This window comes from Thamnophis sirtalis, unplaced genomic scaffold (assembly GCF_051295495.1).
Source record: "Thamnophis sirtalis isolate CommonGarterSnake01/CBP01778 unplaced genomic scaffold, rThaSir2_p1.2 scaffold_10, whole genome shotgun sequence".
Lineage (NCBI taxonomy): Eukaryota > Metazoa > Chordata > Lepidosauria > Squamata > Natricidae > Thamnophis > Thamnophis sirtalis.
In genome coordinates this window covers 29,746,249-29,769,262 of record NW_028261390.1, presented here as the reverse complement: position 1 = coordinate 29,769,262, position 23,014 = coordinate 29,746,249, and the positions used below count along the sequence as shown (strand labels likewise).

The following is a 23,014-nucleotide window of genomic DNA, read 5'->3' as shown; positions in this document are numbered from 1 at the left end:
TAAGTGAAAAAATTAGGAGTTTTCTTACTTCCTCACTGATCATTAACTATCATCCACTATTTTTAATCCATGATCTGTTACATCTCTCTCTTTTTTTTGTGTGTAGAAATGAGATGGTAAAGTGACATGCAGCAAACCAAAATATCAGCTGAAGCATTTGTTTCTTTAAAAATACACCCCTAGTTCTCTCACATACATTCTTAAAAAACAAAAATGACAAGAAACTGCAACATATTACTTGTTAGAAAATATTCTGATCTGAAAAAAAAATAGTCAGATCTTGGAGAATTAACAAATGGGTGAAGAACATCCTTACCTATTTGTCTACTAATGAATGGTCAACCTTACACAGAAGGTACCAAGTTTGAAAATACTATACAGGGCAAAAATACCAATTAGCTAATTTATATAAGTCTGATGGCACAGTGGATTCTAATGGGAAAGCTGGCCAAGGAATGTTGCTATGGTAGCACTTTCTCCTAATTCTAGATAGGTGGCATAGCTGTGATTATGCAATTAGGAAAAGGTTTGAGTAGCAGAATATTTTAACAGTAATGTTCTTCATTCCACATGGGCTGGTGTAAAAGAGATAATAACATGATTTTCAGCTTATATTTAAAATTGCAGAAGTTGGGGTCAGTACAAAAGTGGTAGCCAGGTAAACTATCTACTTCCTATTAAAGTGTAGCAAAATTGAATGGCATTTTTTGCCTTAGAAACAGAAGGCACTTGGATGGGGATTGTAATGGGCCAATCAAATTCATACAGTGCCCATGCACTTTGTCCTCACACTTTTAGCAGCACTAATATATTGTTAGGAATATTTTAGGATGGCATACCCTTTCTACATTTGATGCACTCTAAATGCATTGGCATTATAAATCCCAACATAGCTTGAGGAAAGCTCATCCTAAGGGACATCTAGGCAACAAAAATTTGAATGACCAGTAGAGGGTAGCAAAAAGGCACAACATGTTTAAAAATCCTTTTTTTTTCTTTTTTCTTTTTGCAGTTTGGATAATATACATTAGATTTATATCTTACCTTTTATCCATGGTCTTTAAGCTGGTGTTATACAATTCCCTCCTTGTTTTTTCCTATATAATAATTCCACGAGTAGATTGGTTTGCAGGAAAATGACAATTTTAAAGTTAGCCATCAAACATTTCTGTTTGAAGGCGAGTTGTTCCTAGCCCAATACAGAATGACAAAGTTGAAAGGGATCTTGGAGGTCTTCTAGTCTAACCCCTTGCCCAAGCAGGAGACCCTATATCATTCTGAACAAATGGCTGTCCAATATTTTCTCAAAAGCCTCCAGTGTGGAAGCACCTATGTCTAAAGACAAGCCATTCCACTGATTGTTCTTGTTGTCAGAAAATTTCTAGGTTGCATCTGCCTTTGATAGATTCCCATCCATTACTTCTTGTTGTGCCCTCAGGTGCTTTGGATAATAACTTGTTCCCTTCTTTTCTGTGGCAGTCTCTCATATATTAGAAGACTTTCATTATGTCACTCCTAATCCTTCTCTTGGTTAAGACTAATATCAAGTTCTCACAACCATTCATCACGTTTTAGCCTCCTGATCACTATTCATCTTTGTTGTTCTCTATACTCTTCTGGAGACTCAACATTTGTTTTATATTTTGGCGACCAGAACGTGACAAGTGTAGAATGTAGAATGTAGAAATTTATTTGTATGCCGCCCTTTTCCCTGGGGGGACTCAGGGCGGCTCACAACCCAAAAGGGAGGGGGAGACAAACTTTTAACATATAAGACAATACATAATTAAAAACACAACATTCATACCATTCGGGCGGGTTACAGTCTTAGCCCCAGGCCTGACGGGATAGCCAGATTCTGAGGGCTGTGCGGAAGGTCTGGAGGGTGGTGAGGGTACGAATCTCCACGGGGAGATCGTTCCATAGGGTCGGAGCTACCACCGAGAAGGCTCTCCTCCGCGTAGTTGCCAGTCGGCATTGACCGGCAGATGGAACTCGGAGGAGGCCTAATCGATGAGATCTAATAGGTCGCGTGGAGGTAATTGGCAGTAGGCGGTCTCTCAAGTACCCAGATCCACTACCTTGTAGGGCTTTATGGGTGACAAGTAGCACCTTGAAGTGTGCTTTCACCAGGACAGTATAGTGGTAATAATACTTCATGTGAACTTGATACTATTCCACTGTTGATGCACCCTAGGATTGCATTGGGTTTTTTGGCAGCTGCAACATATTGCTAACTCCTACTTAAGTGGTTGTTCAATAGGACTCCTAGATGCCTCTCACAATTACTGCTATTGAACCATGTACCATTTATTCTATAACTATGCATTTGTTTTTTCTTGCCTAAATGTAAAACCTTACTTTGCTTTCCACTGAATTGCATTTTGTTGGATAGGCCTTAATGCTTTAATCACTACATCATTTTCTCCTTTAGAAGCCTTAAATAAGTTAATTTCAGATTTTATTTGGTTTGGATCATATTTCATTTAGAAAAATGAAGGCAAAATTATTTAATCACATATTAAATAATATATATTTATTTTATTGCATATATTTGCTGCTCACTACAGATGAGCAAACACCACAATATTGAATAATTGTCAGTGAGCTGGTTTGGAATGATTTTATTAGAGTTAATTTATCCAACTATGCATTTACATACACCTAACCATATATATATATATATATATATGGTTAGGTGTATGTAAATGCATAGTTGGATAAATTGGATATATATATAATGTTATATTTGTGCATATTAACAAAAAGGCAACAGTAAAAAAAATATTGGGTTTCTGTCTGGATGGTCTCTTGTGACGAGCCGAAGGACAGAGAATGGAAGTGTGACCTTCCTCCCATATTTGGGCATACCAGGGGTTGTGACTTTAAATATATATATATATTTAAAGTCACAACCCCTGGTATGCCCAAATATGGGAGGAAGGTCACACTTCCATTCTCTGTCCTTCGGCTCGTCACAAGAGACCATCCAGACAGAAACCCAATATTTTTTACTGTTGCCTTTTTGTTACATTTGTTATATTTTATATTATATTTGTGCTGATTTGTGCTCCCTTTATTTATTTATCAGCACAAATATAACATATATATATATATATATATATATATATATGTATATATATATATACACACACACACACACACACATACATACATACATACATACATTGGTACTAAAGGTACACGGTGACTCAGTGGCTAAGGTGCTGAACTTGTCAATCAGAAAGGTCGGCAGTTCGAATCCCTAGTGCCGCATAACGAAGTGAGCCCCGTTACTTGTCCCAGCTTGAGGATTCCAAGAACTGCAGGAAATGGTATAGCATGGGGACAAGCATTGCGGTTTTTGATTTTTTTTAGAGTTTACTTTAATTTTCATGTATACTTTGTCCCAAAATGGCAACAAAAACTATCCCACCCCATTTCCAACAATTGTGGCAACGGGATTTGGGAGATGTGATTTGGTCCCTCTTTCTTCTATGAAGTACCTAGTCAAATGGATATTACACAAATAACCAATTAACACAATGTATGGATCCTGCTTCAGGCTATTTCATCATCTTGTGCATAGGACATTTTGTTTCTGATAGATATGAGCCATTAGTCACAAAAGCCTTTATGCCAGAATTAACATATTAAACTTTTTAAAATTTTTTTATTAAATATTAAAACATTGGACCCAGAGCAACCATTCTTGTCATTTCCATATATCTTTTAACATAACAACAAATACAGTTCCTACTTATGGTACATAGCTACTTTAATATTATAAACATATCCCTTGCCACCTTTGTATATTTGTCTAGGTCAGTGTTTCTCAACCTTATCAACTTGAAGATGTCTGGACTTCAACTCCCAGAATTCCCCAGCCAGGGAGTTGAAGTCCAGACATCTTCAAGTTGACAAGATTGAGAAACACTGGTCTAGGTATTATCCAGTTTCAATTCTGCAATCCTCAGTATATTCTATTCCGACTCCATTTCCTCATTTCCAACCATTGATACAAATTTCATGATATTGTCTCGTCTTTATTTTTAATTTCTGTCAGTCTGTCCATATTAACATATTAAAATTTTAAGGTGCCACAAGACTACCTGTGCAAGAGGGATCTCCCTAAAACAACAAGAGTTGTTTTTATCACAACGAGGGCTAATGTCCGGAAGAAAGACCCACAGAAGCCCCATTTCTGGCGGAGTGGGGGGGGGGGGGGAAGAGAAACAAGGCAAGGTCTCTGCCGCGTCTGCTTTCCTTGTGTGCAGCCAGGAGTTCGCAAAAGGCGTGGAAATGCCAAGCTCGACCTGTACCGACACCTCACGCGTTAAACCCACTTTCTCAGGCTGCCACCCAAGCGACCCTCCCGTCCTACTGAGGCTTCGGGAACACCTCGCCCACCATTTCGCCACGAACCGCCCCGCTCCCGACTGAAGGCAAAAGTAAAGCAGGAAGGAGCTACCAGCTGTGGCTCCAACCGCGCCTGCTCGCTGGCCCCGAGCATGCTCAGCCAGCGCCAGCAAGGCCTTTTGCAGCAGCTGAGGCCGGAGCCCACGCGCCGTTTTCGGCTTCTCTGTGCTGCTGAGAAGGGCCTTGGAGGCGAGCTTAAGGCGGTAAGCGGCGGGTCGGGAACGGGACTCCCGAGGCGGGCATCGGGATGGGTCCGCGGTCACCCAGGCAGGCGGATTAAATGAGAGGGGTGTGTATGTGTGCTTGGAAACGCTGGCGGTACAGCAGCCTTCTCCAGATCCATGGCCGGCAAGGTGTGGGGGACTACAGCTCCCACGATTCCCTGCAAAATGCGTTGGCTGAGGATTGTGGGAGTTGTAGGCCGGAGCGCCTAGAGGGCGCCCGGTTGGAGGCGCACGGATGCCATCTGGGGTGTTCCTGTTTCTGGGGGGGGGGGGAATAAGAAGCAGCTCTTTTGGTTCCCACAACTGGAAAGGACTATCGCCTGGAGCCCACTCTAGCGCTGCATGATTTGTTATTGGAAACAGGCTGAAATCTGGAGTAGTTGCATCAAGTTTTCCTCCCCCTCCCACCTGTCTTTTTCTTACTCCTTCCGTTTTTCAAGGAGTTTCGATGATTGTGCCTGTGCTTTGTGCTTGATTTAAACCAGTTGTGCCAGAGGTTAGGCCTCAAAAGGATTGGATCGGAAGCTTCTTTGAGACCGGAGTAACTAAGGACAGTGCTTTGCAAGTTTGCAACGTGTGGCATCTAAATATATTCTTGATTATCCGGTGAATTCTTTCTGGAACGTCTTAGGTAGTTAAGAGTGTAGTTATAGAGCGCAATTGTTGTGCTGTTGGATTATTTATTTACTGGCACGAAGTGCATTGTGTCATTGTGCATGCTGGTTGTCTTTTCAAGCAGTATAAATCATTTGGGATCTATTGGGTCATAACGTAGTCTGGCCTGATCAGGTTTACTGGCCATTTCAAAAGTTAAGAGTGTAACAAAACACATCTAGAGGTCAGTGTATTGCAGGGAGCTGGCTGATAACTGGCTGTAAAAGGTTTCTTTGATTTCAAATCCAAAATTGAGCCTGGACACAAATTGGATTGAAGATTATTTTGTCAATTGAACGCTCTTTTCTCTCTCTCAATAACAATAAAAGCATTCACCTCTCCCCTTTTTTATGGCTTAAAAATTCTTAGTAAGCTAATTAATTCTCCCGATTTTATTCATTATTCTGTTAGGTAATTATGTAGTATAGTTGTAGTATAATTTGAAAATACTCAATCCATGGTTTGGGATTAGTTTGTTTGGTGCTTCCCAGTATTTTGCAGAAAGGAATATCACATAACAAATTAATAAGGTTTGTTAGTTCCCTGAATATATAATACAGGATGAAACTTCTTGCCCATCTGTACAGTTCTGATAAACTACGTATAATAACCTAAATTTAATACTGTTAGACATTTTATTGTTAAATTTTATTAATTAGGAAGAAAACCTGAATTTTTATATGATATATTCCCCAGAATGATAGTTAGCAATTTTTTAATTTTTTTAAATTTTAGTTAGCAATAATAATTTATATGTAAAATTATTTTTTAATAAGAACTAGGTTCAGTGTGGAAAGCTAAGGAGTAAATTAAATCATATAAATTATATGTAATTTAAATCTTGCCCAGTCACAGTAAACATGGCCTGCTTATGGTTTTAAATGTTTTTATTTTTTTAAAAAAATGGGATTAATGTTTTAGTGGACTTTTTCTTTATTTTATACTTTGAAAATTGTTGACAATTTGTGGAAAAACTGGACACTTAAAATGACAAGTGTGTACATGCAACAGTGAATATGAAAATATGATTGCCTCAAAAGCTTTAAAACTTTTTTTCTGATTTGTTATTAAGAAAATAGATTTTTTGTTTTGTTTTCAATCTTCTCTGCTCATTCATGTTTTATTATTTTGGTTGGTTACCCAATCAGCCAGATATTTAAACAGAATTTGGCATTTTTATCCAACTATTGAGACTTTACCAAGGATCTGGGATAGGTAGGTAGATGTTGTATTGTTGCAGGATGTATAAGCTGTTCCAAGTAAAGCTGCCCTTTGTAATTGACTGGTGAGGATTTTGAACAATGGTGTTCAAGTGGTGTGCCAGATATTTGGGATTGCACCCAAGGAGCCTATTACTATTGATATTATCTTTTATTTCTTTTGCCATAGTCATTCTATTTCTATTTGCAAATTTGGGGGGAGGTTGGGGGGGTGATTTTCTCCAGTTCTTTCTCTTCTCTCGGTGACTCTGGGCTTTCTCCTCTGAACCAATTCTTGAATTTGCAATTAAATGTTTTTCAGGATTTAGCTAACTTGATTCATCATAGCTTGCACAGTTGGCCAGTAAGAACCATGATGGTGCAGTGGTTAAAATGCAGTGTTGCAGGCTAATTCTGCTGACTGCCAGGTGTTTGATCTTCACCAGCTCAAGGCTGACTCAGCTTTCCATCCTTCCGAAGTCGGCAAAATGAGGGTCCAAATTGTTGGGGACAATATGCTGATACTGTAAATGACTTAGAGACGGTTGTAAAGCACTGTGAAGCTGTATATGAATCTAAGTGTTATTGCTATATTATTAAGGGGGTATTGGTGATGTAAAAAAGTGGCACAATGATTCTTGAGAGCGCTGCAAAACAATGGATAGCTTTTTTCTGAATAAAGCCTATTTTCCAGTGCAGGAAATTTCATTAGAATTATTCTGGTTCTGGACATACTTATATCCTGATTCTGGACACACTTATATATACTACTTAGAATACATACAAGTATACTTAACAAATATATTAAAAACTACATAATTTTCTTGCTGACAAAACCAGACATATTTAAATATGAGTTGGAGAGAAATTCTTCCAATAAGTTCAAAATGGTAATTTTAGTAGTAATTTTAGTACCTTTGGTATTCAGATTACAAGCATATTTCAGTTGGATTCACATGACATTAGCCATAATGTGATTTATTTGATTTTGCTTAGCATGTTGTATAATCCAGTCAGTTTTGTTTTATCCGGCAACGTATTGTTAAGCAAATGATATTTCATTGTATGATGTAGTCAAATCCCTTCTATTTCCGTTAGACAATTTATTTTCATTCTATGTTCACTTCTTGTCCCAGTGGCTCATAATTTTAAGAACAAGAGTAGCTTTTCCTAATTTAGAGACACTAGTAGTTATTGGCTGCTGAGGAGTATAATAATCTATCACCATTTGGGGACCAGTGGCCAGGAATGACCATTGTAAATTTAATAGTTTTACACCTTTGTATCTGAGCATTTTTATGGACTCATTAATAAAAATTCATAAATAGAGGCATGTATTCTGGATGGAAAATATGGAGTAGACTAATCCTGATAAATGTTTTTTCCAGGAAGTGAAAAATGCCTAAGAAGAAGACAGGTGCACGCAAGAAAGCTGAAAGTCGGAAGGAACGGGAAAAACAAATTAGAGCTTCAAGGGCTAATATTGATTTGGCCAAACATCCCTGCAATGCTTCAATGGTAATATTTAGTTTTTAAAAGCTTTTTCAGTGTCAGATGTCTGATAAAATAATAGAATGCTAAAAGTCATCTTCCTTGGTCTTGCACAGAAGTATGGTTGGGTCAAATATTTTCAAACTTTCTTGCACTAAGGAAAACACATGTGTAACCTTATAAAACTCACTAATCTTAACAGATAAGAAAAGTATATCTAAAACTATTACAATAGACAAGGAACATCTCTTTACCTTCTCTTGAAAGGTTTCTGGTATATAGAGGACTTAAGGGGGAAAAAGATGAGGGATTCATTTCCCTGACTTAAAAGAAATGTGTATAAAGATGGTCAAATTCAAGCCTGCCTGAATCCATATCCCAGAACGTTTTGATTATTTGGTCTTATACTAAACAGATATACTAGGAAATACCTAGAAGATACTTAATAAGGTCAGCCAATATCCTTATGGGACATTTTCAGTTGCCATCCCTTGGTCATATTTCCAACTCTAGAGAAGCTTGGAAAGTATTCTGTCCTATCGAGCTGCCTTTAGTCGTCTAAAAGTTTAGTAATTGTAAAACATACAATTGTTGGCTGTGATATCTACTTCATGTTGTGAGGATGTGGATGAAAGGGGATGGAGCAGACTTTCTTATCTAAGATGGCAGAGGCAGAAACTGCCTAGATTATTGCAAAATGTTGTTAGCAATAAAAAAAAGGTTGAACTCCCAAATTATGAAATTCTTTGCTGTAAATATTTCAGGAAAATCTTGTCTCTTTTGCACAGGCAAAATATGTGTTCTTGTAGCAAAGTTGACCTTTGTAATGTGATTTTTGAACTACAGGGACCTTAAAAATCATCATCTTTTAATGACCCCATAAACCCTTGCGGGGTGGAGTCTGGGCAACTGAATGGAGCTGAGTATTTACTGGCCGGAGGCCCTTCCTGAGTTTTGTTCAGCAGATATATTCTCATTATGCCCAGAGAGAGAAATATCTGCCTCTACCTAGAATCAAGCTCACAGCCTCTTGATTGTGAGGTGAGAGGTCCACCTCTAGGCCACTGCACCACTCTACTGGGACCTTAAAGATAAGAACTAACGAACAACTAAAACATATTCAATAACAAGAAGTTAGTACAAGTCCAGTCAGAGTAATGAATGATATAGAAAGATCAAAGATAATAGATAATTTGTCTCTTCTTATGATTGCCTCTCCAAAGTATAATGTACATTGCATTACAAATTGCATTTAATTTGCCAAGCCTAAAATATGGATATAAAAACCCTCTTTCTTTCTGTTACAGGAATGTGACAAATGTCAAAGGTAAAATATTCATTTTAAGGATTTTATCTACAATTTTAAATACATTTTGTTTAGCTATTTGTTTCATTCTGTTTTCTTTATTTTAACAGGCGACAGAAAAATAGAGCTTTTTGCTACTTTTGCAACTCTACTCAAAAATTACCCATTTGTGCACACTGTGGTAAGTGTGCCTGATCTAACATTTTGATTACTGGATTGCAGCAGTAGATTTCTTCTTGGGGTTAGTTTCTTCTGATTTCATGTTTCAGAGGTGCTCAGGCTTTCATTCTTTTCCTTCTTTAAGTATAGTGGTTTTAGGTTTTTAGGCATAATTATTTAAGTATGGGGACGTGGTGGCTCAGTGGCTTAGATCCTGAGCTTGTCAATTGAAATGTCGGCAGTCGGCAGTTCAGCGGTTCGAATCCCTAGTGCCATGTAACGGGATGAGCTCCTGTTATTTGTCCCAGCTTCTGCCAACCTAGCAGTTCGAAAGTACGTAAAAAATGCAAATAGAAAAATAGGAATCACCTTTGGTGGGAAGGTAACAGCATTCCGTGTACCTTTGGTGTTTAGTCATATCAACCACAAAGACATCTTCAGACAGCGCTGGCTCTTTGGCTTTGAAACAGAGATGAGCATCATCCCCTAGAGTCAGGAACGACTAACACATATGTACGAGGGGAACCTTTACCTATTTAAGTATTATGAAATACTTAAGTTAAGATGAAGCGAATTCCAGTGTCCACAGTAGCTTGGAAGTCAGGGGTGGGTTTCAACCGGTTCGCGGCGGTCCCTGCGATCCGGTTGGTCGCCGAACCCGGAAGTAAGTAACTTCCGGGAACGGCGAAGCCCCGCGCCCGCGCGCCCGCGCCTGCTCCTTACCCGGTTTTGCCAAATTCTGCGCTTCCACGCATGCGCAGGACGCATAAAGCACCTGCGCGATCCTCCAGGAGCAGCTGGAGCATCGCACAGACGCTAGTACGCATGCGTGCGCTGCGCGCGTGCACGCACGCACTGTGCGAGGACGCCGCCGGCCTCGTTCCAACCGAACCGGTTGGAACGGGGCGAGAAACCCACCCCTGTTGGAAGTGTATGTGCATATAAGGCAAGACCACATGTTGTTTTCCCATTGCATCATCTGGATATTCTGAGAAGTTTTTCTCTGTGCAATAAACACCTTCAGCAGCCTGCTATGCAAAGGAGTGCCAAGAATGCAGAGGCAGTGTTGTTTGGGGAAAGTGCAGAAGCATCCATGGCAGTATGAACACAAAGTTCCCAGCTAACACAGAATTAGGGCACAGTCCCTGAGCATTATTGTCTTATTAAAAGAAATACAGCAATTATCAAAACAGGAAAGGGAACTTTTAATGGAGATTGGTGGAATATGATTTGGAATGGGGAAAGGCTTGTGCCATTTTCTGGCTGTTCCTTTTTTGCTCTAAAGATTTTCCTCCTTGCTTTCCTTTATTTTTCTCCTTTTCTTTTTCATTTTGTATCCATTTATTCAGTTTCCATGGTCTCTTATCTCAAACAAGTGACTCTAGGAGATAAACACTAATAAGAATCAGTTAAAATGAAACAATACAAAAAAAATACACAGAGGCTGCGAACAATTATTCATAAATGTTAATATAACCAGGAAGCGGGGCCTTTGACACACTTGAAACTCCAGGATCATAATCAGGTCAAAAAATAAATATGTATCTCAGAAGGGCTTTCTCCTTTGTGAAATATGGAGTTGTAGATTTTATGGTGCACCCTTCTTTTTTTGTATGCCATTATTGAATCTTTATTTCTTGGTGAAAAAGATCAACCCATCTTTTGAGAATGTACTGGCAGCAACTTTCTAACTCCCATCTTCTGCAATGGTCACTACAAGTCACTACTTTTAGTAATAGTTAGTACATTACTAGCCCATCTTCGGCATGAAAGAGCGACTTTGCACCAGTCACTTTATCTCAGCCCAGCTCGCCACATGGGCTTTTAATTGTGGGGAAAATAGGAGGAGGAAGGAGTATTATGTGTGTTTGCTACCTGGAGTTATTAGTAAAATTAATGAAGATGGGATGTAAATAAATAATTAAAAAAAATGACTGCTACAAACACCAGAGAACTTCTTTTCCCTTGTTTTGTTCAGAGCATAAAGTATCACGTGATGGTTAGAATTTGAATTCTGCCTCTAACATTTTTTTCATGTGCACCTGAGGCAGAATTCATTATTTTATTCTATTTTATGTGCATTCTGATTAAGACCAATTTTCAGATGGCAGGAGAAACAAAAATCAGTAAGAGTTCTGGTGTGCAAAATTTACCACCAAATCTATTGTCTGTAGCTAGGCTGTATATTGCAACCACATTTGTTTTGAATCATTTGACAGATAGTCAACTGATGGATTTAGGCCGGACATTCAGGACACTGAACTACTTGCCAATAATATCAGTAGACACATCAGTAGACAACCTACTAAAAAGTGGACCCACAAAAACAAAATCACTGGTTGTCATATGCAATTCAAATCTCTCAAACACAATCTTTTCACCTTTATTGGGTGGTAAGACTGCATTTTCTTATACAAGATTAGAAGACTTCACTTGTTCTTCCTCTAATGTGACATACATCATCATGTGTCAGAAGTGCCCCTCTCGAGTCTTTGTATGACAGAGAGGCCAATCTTTGCCCAAAAGGATTAATGGACACAAGTTTGACACCAAGACTCAAAACAAAAACCATTTCAACCTGCCAGGACAATCCATTGCCAAACTCAAAGTAACCATTGTGGAAAAACAGACTTAACAGCATGATTGAGTGAGATATTGCTGGGTTTATGTACATCAAAAGGTTTCAGATTTCTTAAAAATGTCAAATTCAGGTGGTTTTTTTTTTTAACACTAGAGTTGTTAATTGATAAGGTACTTGCAATCTGCCTCAAATGTAATCTGTATATGCCTAACTAGCCAATTATCTCACCTCTACCCCTCTTTAAATTCTACATCAGTGTAGCCACTTCTTGCTTCTAATGAAGTAAACTGCAACTCGGGAAAGCTTGTGCCTTTTAATAAAACCTGTTTAATGGAAAAAAGTGCTAATAATCTTCTGAGTTTCATTTAGCAAGAGGAAGAGGAAAGCAAGTATATCTCCTAGATTGATTGTCTATGGAGATTCTCTGTCATCCAGGTCATGGTTGTCCCAAAGGTGCTTTTTCAATAGCCAACTTGGTTTTTTGATTTTTCTTTGAAGACGTTTCACTTCTCATCCAAGAAGCTTATTCTGAGAGCTGAAAAAGCACCTTTAGCTTCTAGAATGATTCTTCTTGTGGCTCATTAATCCCACGTTTTTAAAACAAGGAATCTATCTTTCCTAAAATTATTAATTTGATATGTAAACAACTAAAAGATCATAGAATTAATTGAAATGTATTAATTGAATGACATTAATCCTTAACGTCTTAAACAATATTTTTGTGTCCTTTGTAATAGGAAAGACAAAATGTATGATGAAATCCTCAGACTGTGTCATAAAACATGCTGGAGTGTATAGCACAGGGCTTGCAATGGTGGTATGTATATGCAGTCAATTGCATGACTAAGGTTTATGGTGGGTTAAGTAATTATTGCAGAAAGGACTTGTTTGACAGCATTGGTGACTTCTGGGTAGCAACATGTAGGATTGGAATATTTGAATGGGTGTTTGTGCATGCCTAAATCTCAATGAAATCAATTCAGCTGAATTTAGAATGGACTGGATTGTGTCCACCTTATGAAAATATTAACATACAGGTAGTCCTCGACTTACAACAGTTTGTTTAGTGACAGTTTGAAGTTTCAACACCTATGGTCACATGATCATGGTCACGTGATCAAAATTCAGAAGCTTGGCAAGTGACTCATATTTATAATAGTTGCAGTGTCTTAAGAGTGTGATCACTTTTACGATCTACTGATTGGGGAAGCCAGATTAACTCAATAACCGTGTTACTAACTTAACAACTGCAGCGATTCACTTAACAACTGTGCAAAGAAAGGTCGTAAAATGGGGCAAACCTCACTTAACAACAGACATTTTGAGCTCAGTGATGGTCATAAGTCGAGGACTACCTATTTTTGCTTTGAGACTGAACAAGCACAGAATCTTAAAATGGAAATAAAACAAAATTAAATAAATGAGTTTCTGCATGTTCCCTTCCTTTTGGTAAGATCTTGGCATTTAGGCCCAGAAAGTGGTTGATGAAAACTGGCCTGATATAAAGTTTCTTCCCATTTTTTACATATTCTGGTTAGGCAGGAAGTGTAGGAGGATTCCCTATCCAGGGAAAGGTGCCCGGAGCTCTTGGTGTGCTTTGGTGCTTTCATTTGTCCTAAAAGGATGTTCCATCCCTAGCGACTCCTCCTTTAGTACTCCGCTTTCTTTTCAGATTCTATGAATCTCTCACCTTTTATTTTGTTTTATGGCTTTGTATCAAGAATGGGAAGTAGAGTTGATAGTAAATTAAAGTTGTCACTGAAGATTGAGAATTGAGAAAGCATAAGAACGAGGAGTACATTGGTGGGGATTTACTGTCCCTGGAAATGCATGTGTAGTCAAGGTAAATGTCTTTCATTAGAAGTCAGATATAGTTAACAATAAATCTGTTACCTCTTTTTTCATAGGGTGCAATATGTGATTTCTGTGAAGCTTGGGTTTGCCATGGCAGAAAATGTTTGAGCACCCATGCCTGTATCTGTCCTCTGGCTGATGCAGAATGCATTGAATGTGAGAGAGGTGTCTGGGATCATGGTAAGTTGTTTCTTGGTGAGAAGGAACCAAATTAATCTGAATTATCCGTCTTGTATTCTTGCAATTTCTCCATCTGTTCCTTATTGTATATGTATGGCTATATGTGAGTTATCACACACACATACAAAGGAAGCTTTAGGATAATGTTCTGTGGTAAAGTTGATTGCAGTCCATGAAATTTATGCCATGATGTTTTAAATCTTTCAGATTTTCCACAAGACTTTTTATTATGACTACTAATTCTGTTATGCAGGTTGTCCTTGACTTATGAACACAATTGAGCCCCCATTTTTTGTTGCTAAGCAAGACAGGTGTTAACTGAGTTTTGGCTCACTTGACAACCTTTCTTGCCACAGTTGTTAAGTGAATCACTGCTGTTACAGTATTTTTCAGAGTATAAGACGCACCAAGATTTTGAAGAGGTAAATTAAAAAAAAACATTTTTGCACTCTGCAGACCTCCCAAACCCTTTGCATGCCTCATTTTATGTGAAAAAGTGGCATGCAGAGAGTTTGAGAGACCTGCAAAGTGCTCCTGAAGGCTGGGGGGGGGCGCGAAAACGAGCAAAAAATGGGCCTGTTTTTCACCAAAAAAAGGACATGCATAACCTTTAGGAGGCTAGTAGAGTGCCCCCAGGAGCATTTTGCAGGCCTCCCAAACCCTCTGCACTTCCATTTTTGTGAAGGGGCTGGGTTTTGAGAGGCCAAAAATGCTGTATTCAGTGTATAAGATAGACCCAGATTTTCACCCTCTTTTTGGGGGGGAAAAGGTACGATTTATACTCCAAAAAATACGGTAATCACACGGTTGTTAAGTGAATCTTAACATTGACTTTGCTTCTCAGGTGATCATAAAAGGTGATCACATGATCCTGAGACACTTCAACCTTCATAAGTATGAGTCATTTGCCAGTTTTGTGAATTTTGATAATGTGACCATGGGGATGCTGCAATGATCGTAAGTGTGACTGTCAGGTTTTTCAGTGCTATTGTAGCTTGGAACTGTCACTAAATGAATCATTGTAAGTCAAGGACTACTTGTACTTTAATATTTTCATACAGTGGACACAATTCAATCCATTCTAAATTTATCAATTGGGACAAGGGTTAAGGTTAGTCTACTTGGAGTCATGACCAAAAAGTAATGCTAGGGATACATTCCTAAAGGTTTTCAAAGGAAAAGTGAGTTGACAGTTTTTCCTTTGGACTTGTTTGTGGACCACAGTAAAATGCATGGGAAAATCCCATTGTCAATGAAAATGAATCTAAGATTAGGGTTAGGATTAGGATTAGGATTTCATATACTTGGAGTAATGGCCATAAACTAATGCTAGGAGAGATTCCTAGAGGTTTTCAAAGGAAAGGGAAATTGACAGCTTTTCATTCGGAGCTGTTTGTGAACCATAATAAAATATTTTGGCCATCACTCCAAATAGACCTAAACCTAGATTTATTTAGTGATTTCTAATAGTCACTAAATGAATGGTTATAAATTGAGGACTATCTGTATTTTTATCTATATTTAAAGAAAATTAAAACTTTATATTTTTAGATATGTAAGAAAAGGACGATGCAATTTTACACAGTTATCTGGTAAAACACATTGTTGTACCTAGTGAGACTTAGCATACATGGTAAATAAACTATAGTGTCATTGGTTTTTTGTATTTTCTTTGTGTGTAAGTTCAGATTTTCTTTGTCTTCAGATTTCAGTTTTGGTAGGATATGCTGCAATTGGTTTTGATCAATCTGCACTCTTTCCATTGAATCCTATAGGTGGCAGGATATTTTGCTGCTCCTTTTGCCATAATTTTCTTTGTGAGGATGATCAGTTTGAGCATCAAGCCAGCTGCCAAGTTCTGGAAGCGGAAACCTTTAAATGTAAGTTTATTCCTAATGACTCTATTATCAAATTAAGCATGATTTTAACTGTTTCTGTGATTTAGTTCAAATCCACAGGGTAGTTCAATAATAAATTTCAAATTGATAATTTACAAAGTAGTATGGAGTGGAAGATTATTGGCCCTGTTACTTTCATGACTGAAGAGTTGGAAGGGACGCTGGATATTTTCTAATTCTTGCACAAGCAAGAAATGCCATAGCATTTCAGGTAAATGGTTGTCTAGTCTCTTCTTAATAATTTGTAGTGTTGGAGCACTCACAACTTCTGGAGGCAAGTTGTTCTACTGATTAATGGTTCTCCCTGTCAGGAAATTTCTCCTTAGTTCTATGTTGGTTCTCTTCTTGATTAGTTTCCATCCATTGTTTCTTGTTCTGCCTTCTGATGCTTTGGAGAATAGATTGACCCAGTTTCTAATATAAAATGCTTGCTACATTTGAAAGAAATTTGTATGCACAATGCCCAAGTTTGAGATAAATGGTGTTAAGCCAGCAAAATGACTGAAGCTTAAACTAGTTTCTCTTTGCAGATTCTGGTCTTGGAAGACTAGATCACCTTTTTGTAAAAGCTGCAGTTTCTGTATCGGAAGCCAAGCACAAAAAACCCATGGCCATTTTATATGGATCTAGTAAAACACTGCATTAGGCATAAAATGCTTTATTCAGTTTTGGCTTAGCAAATTATGTAAACCTGCTATGGTTTGCAAACCAGGATTTATGAATTCTGTGTGGTCTAACTTTAACCTTGTTTAAAAAGTGAATAGAATGGAATATACTATTCCATTGTTTTAAAACTATAGAAATTGTGTTTTTTTCCTGTTTTTTCTTTTTAGTTTCTGTTGTTTTATTGAGTCCTTGTTAAATCTGTTCTGTTCATGCCCCACTTATTTTTGTTTCTATACTATTGTATATTATAGATGTTTAGTCACTGATTAATACTGGGAGTCTAAGGATTGCAGAAGTGTGCAGAAACAAGCAATCAACGTCATTACAACATTACATTCTGGTGCCAGCATACTGTCACTGGGAACTGAATATAGACTGTAATATCCTGAATCAGAATGCATGCAAGGACGTATTACAATTAATTGATTTTCCTGTACATTAGTACATGCAAGACTAGTACAGCTTATGATTGGTACTCTATGTGGGCACTCCTTGCCCAAGCACCAGGTTTATGACCTTTCCTTTTGTCTCATCCAGCACTGCCTGAATTTTTCTATCACCATCTCATTTCTCGTCGTTTAGTCCAGTGCTGCTTTTTTTTGGTCCTTGCATGAATAGTGAGTCCAGAAATTGGAAATGGGGAAGGGGCAATGCAATGTTCATGCTTTGTTGGGCAGATCTTCTCATGAGGTGCCTTTGGGTGATCATTGGAGACTTTGGTCTTAGATCAGGACTCCTGCAATTTGCTACTGAAATGAAACTGCTCTTGGTACCTCATTAAAATCCCCATTTTCTCTCATCTCTAAGTGTTCAGTTCCATTGTACTTTGCTGAGGGAGAGCCTAAGGTTGTCCATTGAAGTAAAAAGTCGACCTTGATTTAAAAGACAAAAAGAAAAAGAGGGCAAAGCAACAAAAACTCTCCTCATTCAGCCATGCCTTTTATCTTGCCTATTAGGTGTTTCCTGCAATCGACTGGGGCAGCATTCATGTCTCCGCTGTAAGGTACAAGCAAAAACATTCCCAAGTAAATGTATCACATTTCGTATTCACATGCTTTCAACCTGCTGGCAGCTCTCATCATTCATTTTCTATAATACATTAAAAATGCTTTGTGGTGGTGGTGTGTTTTTTTTAATGGTCTGTGTCCTGTTTCTATTATACTTTGATTAACTTTCATGCTGTGATTTTAATGTGATGCTGAAATTTTCCCTCCAGTCACCATAAAACACCAGCACCTGCCCTGGATTATTGTTCGGGCTACCATCTGCTGTTTTCCTTTCATTCAAAGCATTGTAGTTTTTCATATCAACCTGAGTATTTCTGCACCAGTTGCTTATAAATGGTATTGCTAAAATCAGACCTCATTATGCTGAATCTCCTCCATTTTCTACACCTACTGATACTACCTTTTAGGGAATTCTGGTAAATGAATTGTTTCATTGTCTTCAGGTACCCATACTGCTTTGAAGTCTCCAGCTATTTAAAAGTGATCAGATTTCCTGCAGGGTGGTTGACTTTGTAGTCTCAGCATTTGTTAATAGTGGCAGAATGAATATACAGGACATCAGTATTTAGATATGTGCAGTCATTTGATGGGAGAACGCTATATCACTTGCTTTTATTCTGTGTTTTTAGTGTTACAGAATGTCATTATTTTACTGATTCAAAAGACCAATTGTTGCAATTGATAGTGCAGTCCTACACTTCGTCATAATTAATCTTCAACTTACAACTGTTAATTGAGTCTGAAGTTATGGTTATCATCATGGTCATCAGTTGCAACACATGACCAGACCCAATTTTTAAACTTTTTTTTGTGTGGTATTTGTTAAATGAATCCCTTGGTTGTTAAGTGATTTCCCCCAAATGGGTATTTTTGTTGAAACCAGAAATGGACACTGGGAACTGTTCAAAAACATTGCAATTGTAGGCACATGACCTTGGGACAAGGCAAACAGCCATAAAAGTGAGCTGGTTGCTAGGCACCCAAAACCATATGATCATAGGAAGAGTAAGGCCGTCATAACTTCAAATGATTATTAAGCAATTGGTAATAAGTCAAGGACTACGTATATTTCCTATGTGTACCGCCGATTGGGGTGACACTCCACAGTCAGAGCTGGTTCACAATCTGAGGATTCTTCTGGACTCTGCCTTCTGCCTGAAGAGCAGTAATAGTCATGGCCAGGAGACCCTTTGCATAAATATAACTTGTACACTAATTGTGCCCTTTCCTAGTTTGAGTGGCACTGTTCATGGTCTTTCCTTGTCTTTTGTCACCTTCCAATTAGACTATTGTAATGTGTTCTATATGGAGGCTGCCCTTAAAGAGCATTCAGAAGCTTCAGCTGGTTCATGATGAAACAGCATGGGGCAGTATTGGGCAGATCATGGTATACTTCTTTAACACCACTGCTGTGTGGCTCACACAAGTTCCCAGGTGTTAGTTATCACCTTTAAAGCCTACATGGTTTGTGGCAGCTTTTTTGCAACATTGCCTATTCACAATTGTTTCTACTTGTCTCATTAGATCCAGCAGGGATGGCAAGTCCTCTCAATAAAAGAGTATTACCTGATGGGGTCTTGGAAGCATGTCTTGGTGCTTGCCTTTTGGGACAGCCTCCCGGCACAAATAATGATGGCCCTAACCTTTGATCTTTAGAGAAAAAAATAAAGACTTGAGGGATATTAATGGAGCTAGCATTAATGGATAGTTATTTATGGATGTGAGATTTATTGGGAGCTGAGGGCTTTTCAATAAGTTTTTAAATAATTGTGGGGTTCTGTTTTTACTTTCATTGGTCACCCAAACATTCATTTTTACTGATATATAAATTATACCTACAGGCATGCTTCTGTGATGATCATACACGCAGCAAGGTTTTCAAACATGAAAAGGGAAGAGAGCCTCCGTGTCCAAAGTGTGGGCATGAAACACAAGAAACCAAGGATCTGAGCATGTCAAGTAAGTTTGCCTTCCAAGATTTGTACTTTTCACACCCAGTAGAATGGAAGTAATGATCTACTTAAGATTTGGCTGAGATAACAGAGCGTGTAGCATTGTACTGCCAACGGATTAAGAATGCTTATTCTGAATGTAAAGGTAGTTTTTGCCTTTAGTGGAAGCTTTTGTCACACTCTTACAAACTCATAATGTGTTGCAATACAAGTAGCCTTGGTTTAATAGACCCTTCAGTGACTGTTCAAACTTACAACTGTACTGAATTAGTGATACTTACAACCAGTCCTCATACTTATGACCATCATAGCAATCCTGCAATCACATGATCATCATTTGCAACCTTCCCTGCAGACTGCCAACAAGCAAACATCATGGGGAAGCCAGCAAAATGTTGCAAGTTAGGGTATGCGAGGTCCTTGGTTATTGATGACTTCCAGAATTGTTGCTAAGCGGCACATTCACATGATCTTTTGATTTAGGACTACATCAATTACTGAAGGAATTTCCAGGCTCAATTAGCATCATTAAGCAAGGACAACCAAGGACATCAGTTCTTTAGTTGATTTCTTCTAAATTTTTGGCGCATCCATGATGCTCCATAGAAAACATAATATTAATTTTCATGCGTTTCCATGGAATAACCAATATCCATAGCACTTTCCTTGATATATATAGATAAGTAGAATATAACGGAAACTTCTGCACTTTTCTCCATTTCTTTTTGCAGCTCGCTCTCTGAGATTTGGCCGTCAGACAGGAGGCGAAGAAGCTGATGGGGCTTCTGGTTACGATGCCTATTGGAAGAATCTTTCATCTGGCAGAGGTGTTGATACCGGAGATCATGATGAAGAATATGATGATTATGAGGCAGAGGATGATGAAGATGATGATAATGAGGAAGGAGGGAGAGATTCAGAATCAGAGGCAACTGATATGTTCAGCAACCTGAATTTAGGAAGGACCTACGCTAGTGGCTATGCACACTATGAAGAGTCTGCTGAATAAGGCTATTGTCCTTAGCGCACTGAGCAAGAGCTAAGTCCCCTTAAACATAGTAGTACTTACCTTTGGGGTAAGATCTGTGCTTAGGTCTAGTTGTAGGCCTTGCTTGGAAAGGAATAAACAGTGAGAAGATCTCTGTATGTGCTTAGTGAAATTTATGTATGGCATTGGTATAACAGAGGGAGGCTTTTGGATAGGAAAGTTTATTAGGCAATAAAGGAATGGAGCAGTTGAATGAGGCCAAGGAAGGGTTTGGATGGTCCAATGGAGCTTCCTGTGTAGGTATTCACGTGATTTTAGGGGAGCTCATATTCTTTCTGCCTATTCAGGACAAAAGAGAGAGGAGATCGAGGCAATATTTGCTTCCATGCAGTCATCAAATGTGAAGTTCTTGAGTAATTCTGGTGGTTGGTTTTGATATCGTGCTCCATAAACTAAGAAAATCAGTGGCAATCTACACTTTTTCTGTATCAAAAGTTATTTCCTGTCATGTGCAAATGATTTTTTCTCATAAATATTGATCCAGCTTTGGCAATGGGGAAATGCTTGCTGCAAGCTAATATACTTGAATATATAAATTGAAATTAAATTTAGTTTGGTGGTTGTGTCAGCAAGGCTGATCAATACTTTTCCTTGCAATTTACTTCTGTAACATTATCAGTTCTTGCCATTTTGACATGCTATACATTAATTGGAAATTTGCAGCCACCCGCAATGTGATCTAAATAAATTTTTGATTTTCTATTTATCATCATAAAACTGACACTGCATCTGTCAATCATATTCACTTTCTATATTTTTTTATACTCTGCTGCAAGAGAGCAGTGAATCCGTGGCTATTAGATGAGAGCTCTCAAATCAGTAAAAGAGTGAAAAATGAAAGAGTGGGATAGAACCTAAATATATATATTTAGTATGGATAAATTGGCCTTTCCAACCTGGTAACGGGGGAGATAGATTAGATTACAGTTCTTGCCATTTTCAACCTATGTGATTGAAAATGAAATACAATACATCTAGAAAGTTCAACATTGTGAAGAACTATCCTGTCCTAACCCTAACCCATTGCTATCTCTGTGCATCCAAACTCACATGTATATGGAGTCTGTCAAAAGAGTCTTCATAGGTGTGCTATGCACACAGTGGAGATCTACATCATTGGCATTGCTATTTGAGGAAATTCCAATATGCGACTAGCCAAAATTACAGTTGTAGTTGAAAATCACAAGCGGAATAAGAAAGATGAGAGTTTCACATCACTACTATTGGGATTTCTAAATCATCAAGGCATATATCTATAGTTTCTTTAATCTGAAAGCTGCCTAGAGTTGCAGAGGAGTTGGGGGCAGCCTTGAAATCAAAATAAATAAGTGCAGGTAGTACTCAACTTATGTCGAATCAGTTAGTGACCAAAGTTACAATAGACCTTCCTGGGATACTTACAACCTGGATTTGAAGTTCCGACAGCCCTCCCCCACCAACACAATGACTTGATCAGATTATTGGCATCCAGGGTCTATTAATGGCCATTTTGTGACATCCCACAGTCACATGACCACGTTTTAAGACAAACATTTTGGCATTTCATTTCAATGGATGGCGCTGATGTTTCAGCAAAACTGGCCCATAGCGAACACTGGTTTGTTTTAACAACCGCCCCCAAAAATATAAATAACCACAATCCCATGGTTACCTGATTTATGACCATTACAAGTTATGATCCTAATGGGCAGGCTCCATTACAATTATGATGACTTCTATGCATGTAAATAGCTTCTACCTGCCTATCCCTGCAGGAGCACAATTCTTAAGGATAGGCATTTTTTTAAAAAAAAAGTCTTCCCTCTGGCACTGCTGAAGGAATAGTATCACATTGTTCCAGGTCCTTCTATGTCTGGAGTAAATCAATTCTGTGAGGCCTGAGGTACATTTTATAAAAGTAACTTATGGGTTGATCTAGCAATTTACCAGCTCTGCCTATATCAGCATAATATATTATTTAATCAGGACTGGTCTGTTAGTAATTTAGGAGTTCTGCTTGGGTCAGCCTAATATATTATTTAATAAGTAATGTAGGACTCGGCCCCTCCTTAGTTCTTATTGAAAAAAAGACCATATGTTTGTAATTTGTTTATAAAGATTTCATCCACTGAAACTTAAGTGTTATGAAAGGGGCAAGGGCCTTGTAAGGAGACATTTCAACTAGGAGAAGAAGAAAAAACAACCCGACTGGCATTACTTACATCATACCTGATTCAAGAGAGAGAGGGGGGATTTGTTAGGGGCACAACATCATCTGAAGGAACACCTTTGAGAATCTTAATGGGACTAATAATGGGGGCGCAGCTGGGAAATTACTCAGGTTGGGCTCTGTAGATGAGACAAGATTTGGCTTGAAATAATTTAACAGCTGCTGGA

The 23,014-nt window shown here is 38.3% G+C and overlaps 1 protein-coding gene across 3 annotated transcripts; it reads left to right on the top strand.

The window, feature by feature from the left end:
- Positions 1-4,317: 4,317 nt before the first annotated feature.
- NOAZFP (nucleolar atypical zinc finger) lies at positions 4,318-21,359 on the top strand. 3 transcript variants are annotated; one of them, XM_014059783.2, is made up of 10 exons: positions 4,318-4,622; positions 7,885-8,014; positions 9,295-9,314; positions 9,404-9,474; positions 12,771-12,850; positions 13,941-14,067; positions 15,843-15,947; positions 17,588-17,634; positions 19,480-19,597; positions 20,322-21,359. In XM_014059783.2, the coding sequence occupies exons 2-10, from the start codon at positions 7,895-7,897 to the stop codon at positions 20,597-20,599; spliced, it is 966 nt and encodes a 321-aa protein (XP_013915258.1). In that variant the 5' UTR covers positions 4,318-4,622; positions 7,885-7,894; the 3' UTR covers positions 20,600-21,359. The 3 variants fall into 3 exon arrangements, with proteins under 3 accessions (XP_013915258.1, XP_013915259.1, XP_087580486.1); XM_014059784.2 differs by lacking the exon at positions 4,318-4,622 and adding an exon at positions 4,915-5,274; XM_087724360.1 differs by lacking the exon at positions 4,318-4,622 and adding an exon at positions 6,469-6,512.
- Positions 21,360-23,014: the final 1,655 nt, after the last annotated feature.

Coding starts and splice junctions, on each gene's coding strand:
- NOAZFP (XM_014059783.2), top strand. CDS start 7,895: ATGCCTAAGAAGAAGACAGGTGCACGCAAGAAAGCTGAAAGTCGGAAG. Junction 8,015..9,294: donor ATCCCTGCAATGCTTCAATG/GTAATATTTAGT, acceptor TTTCTGTTACAG/GAATGTGACAAATGTCAAAG. Junction 19,598..20,321: donor CAAGGATCTGAGCATGTCAA/GTAAGTTTGCCT, acceptor TTCTTTTTGCAG/CTCGCTCTCTGAGATTTGGC.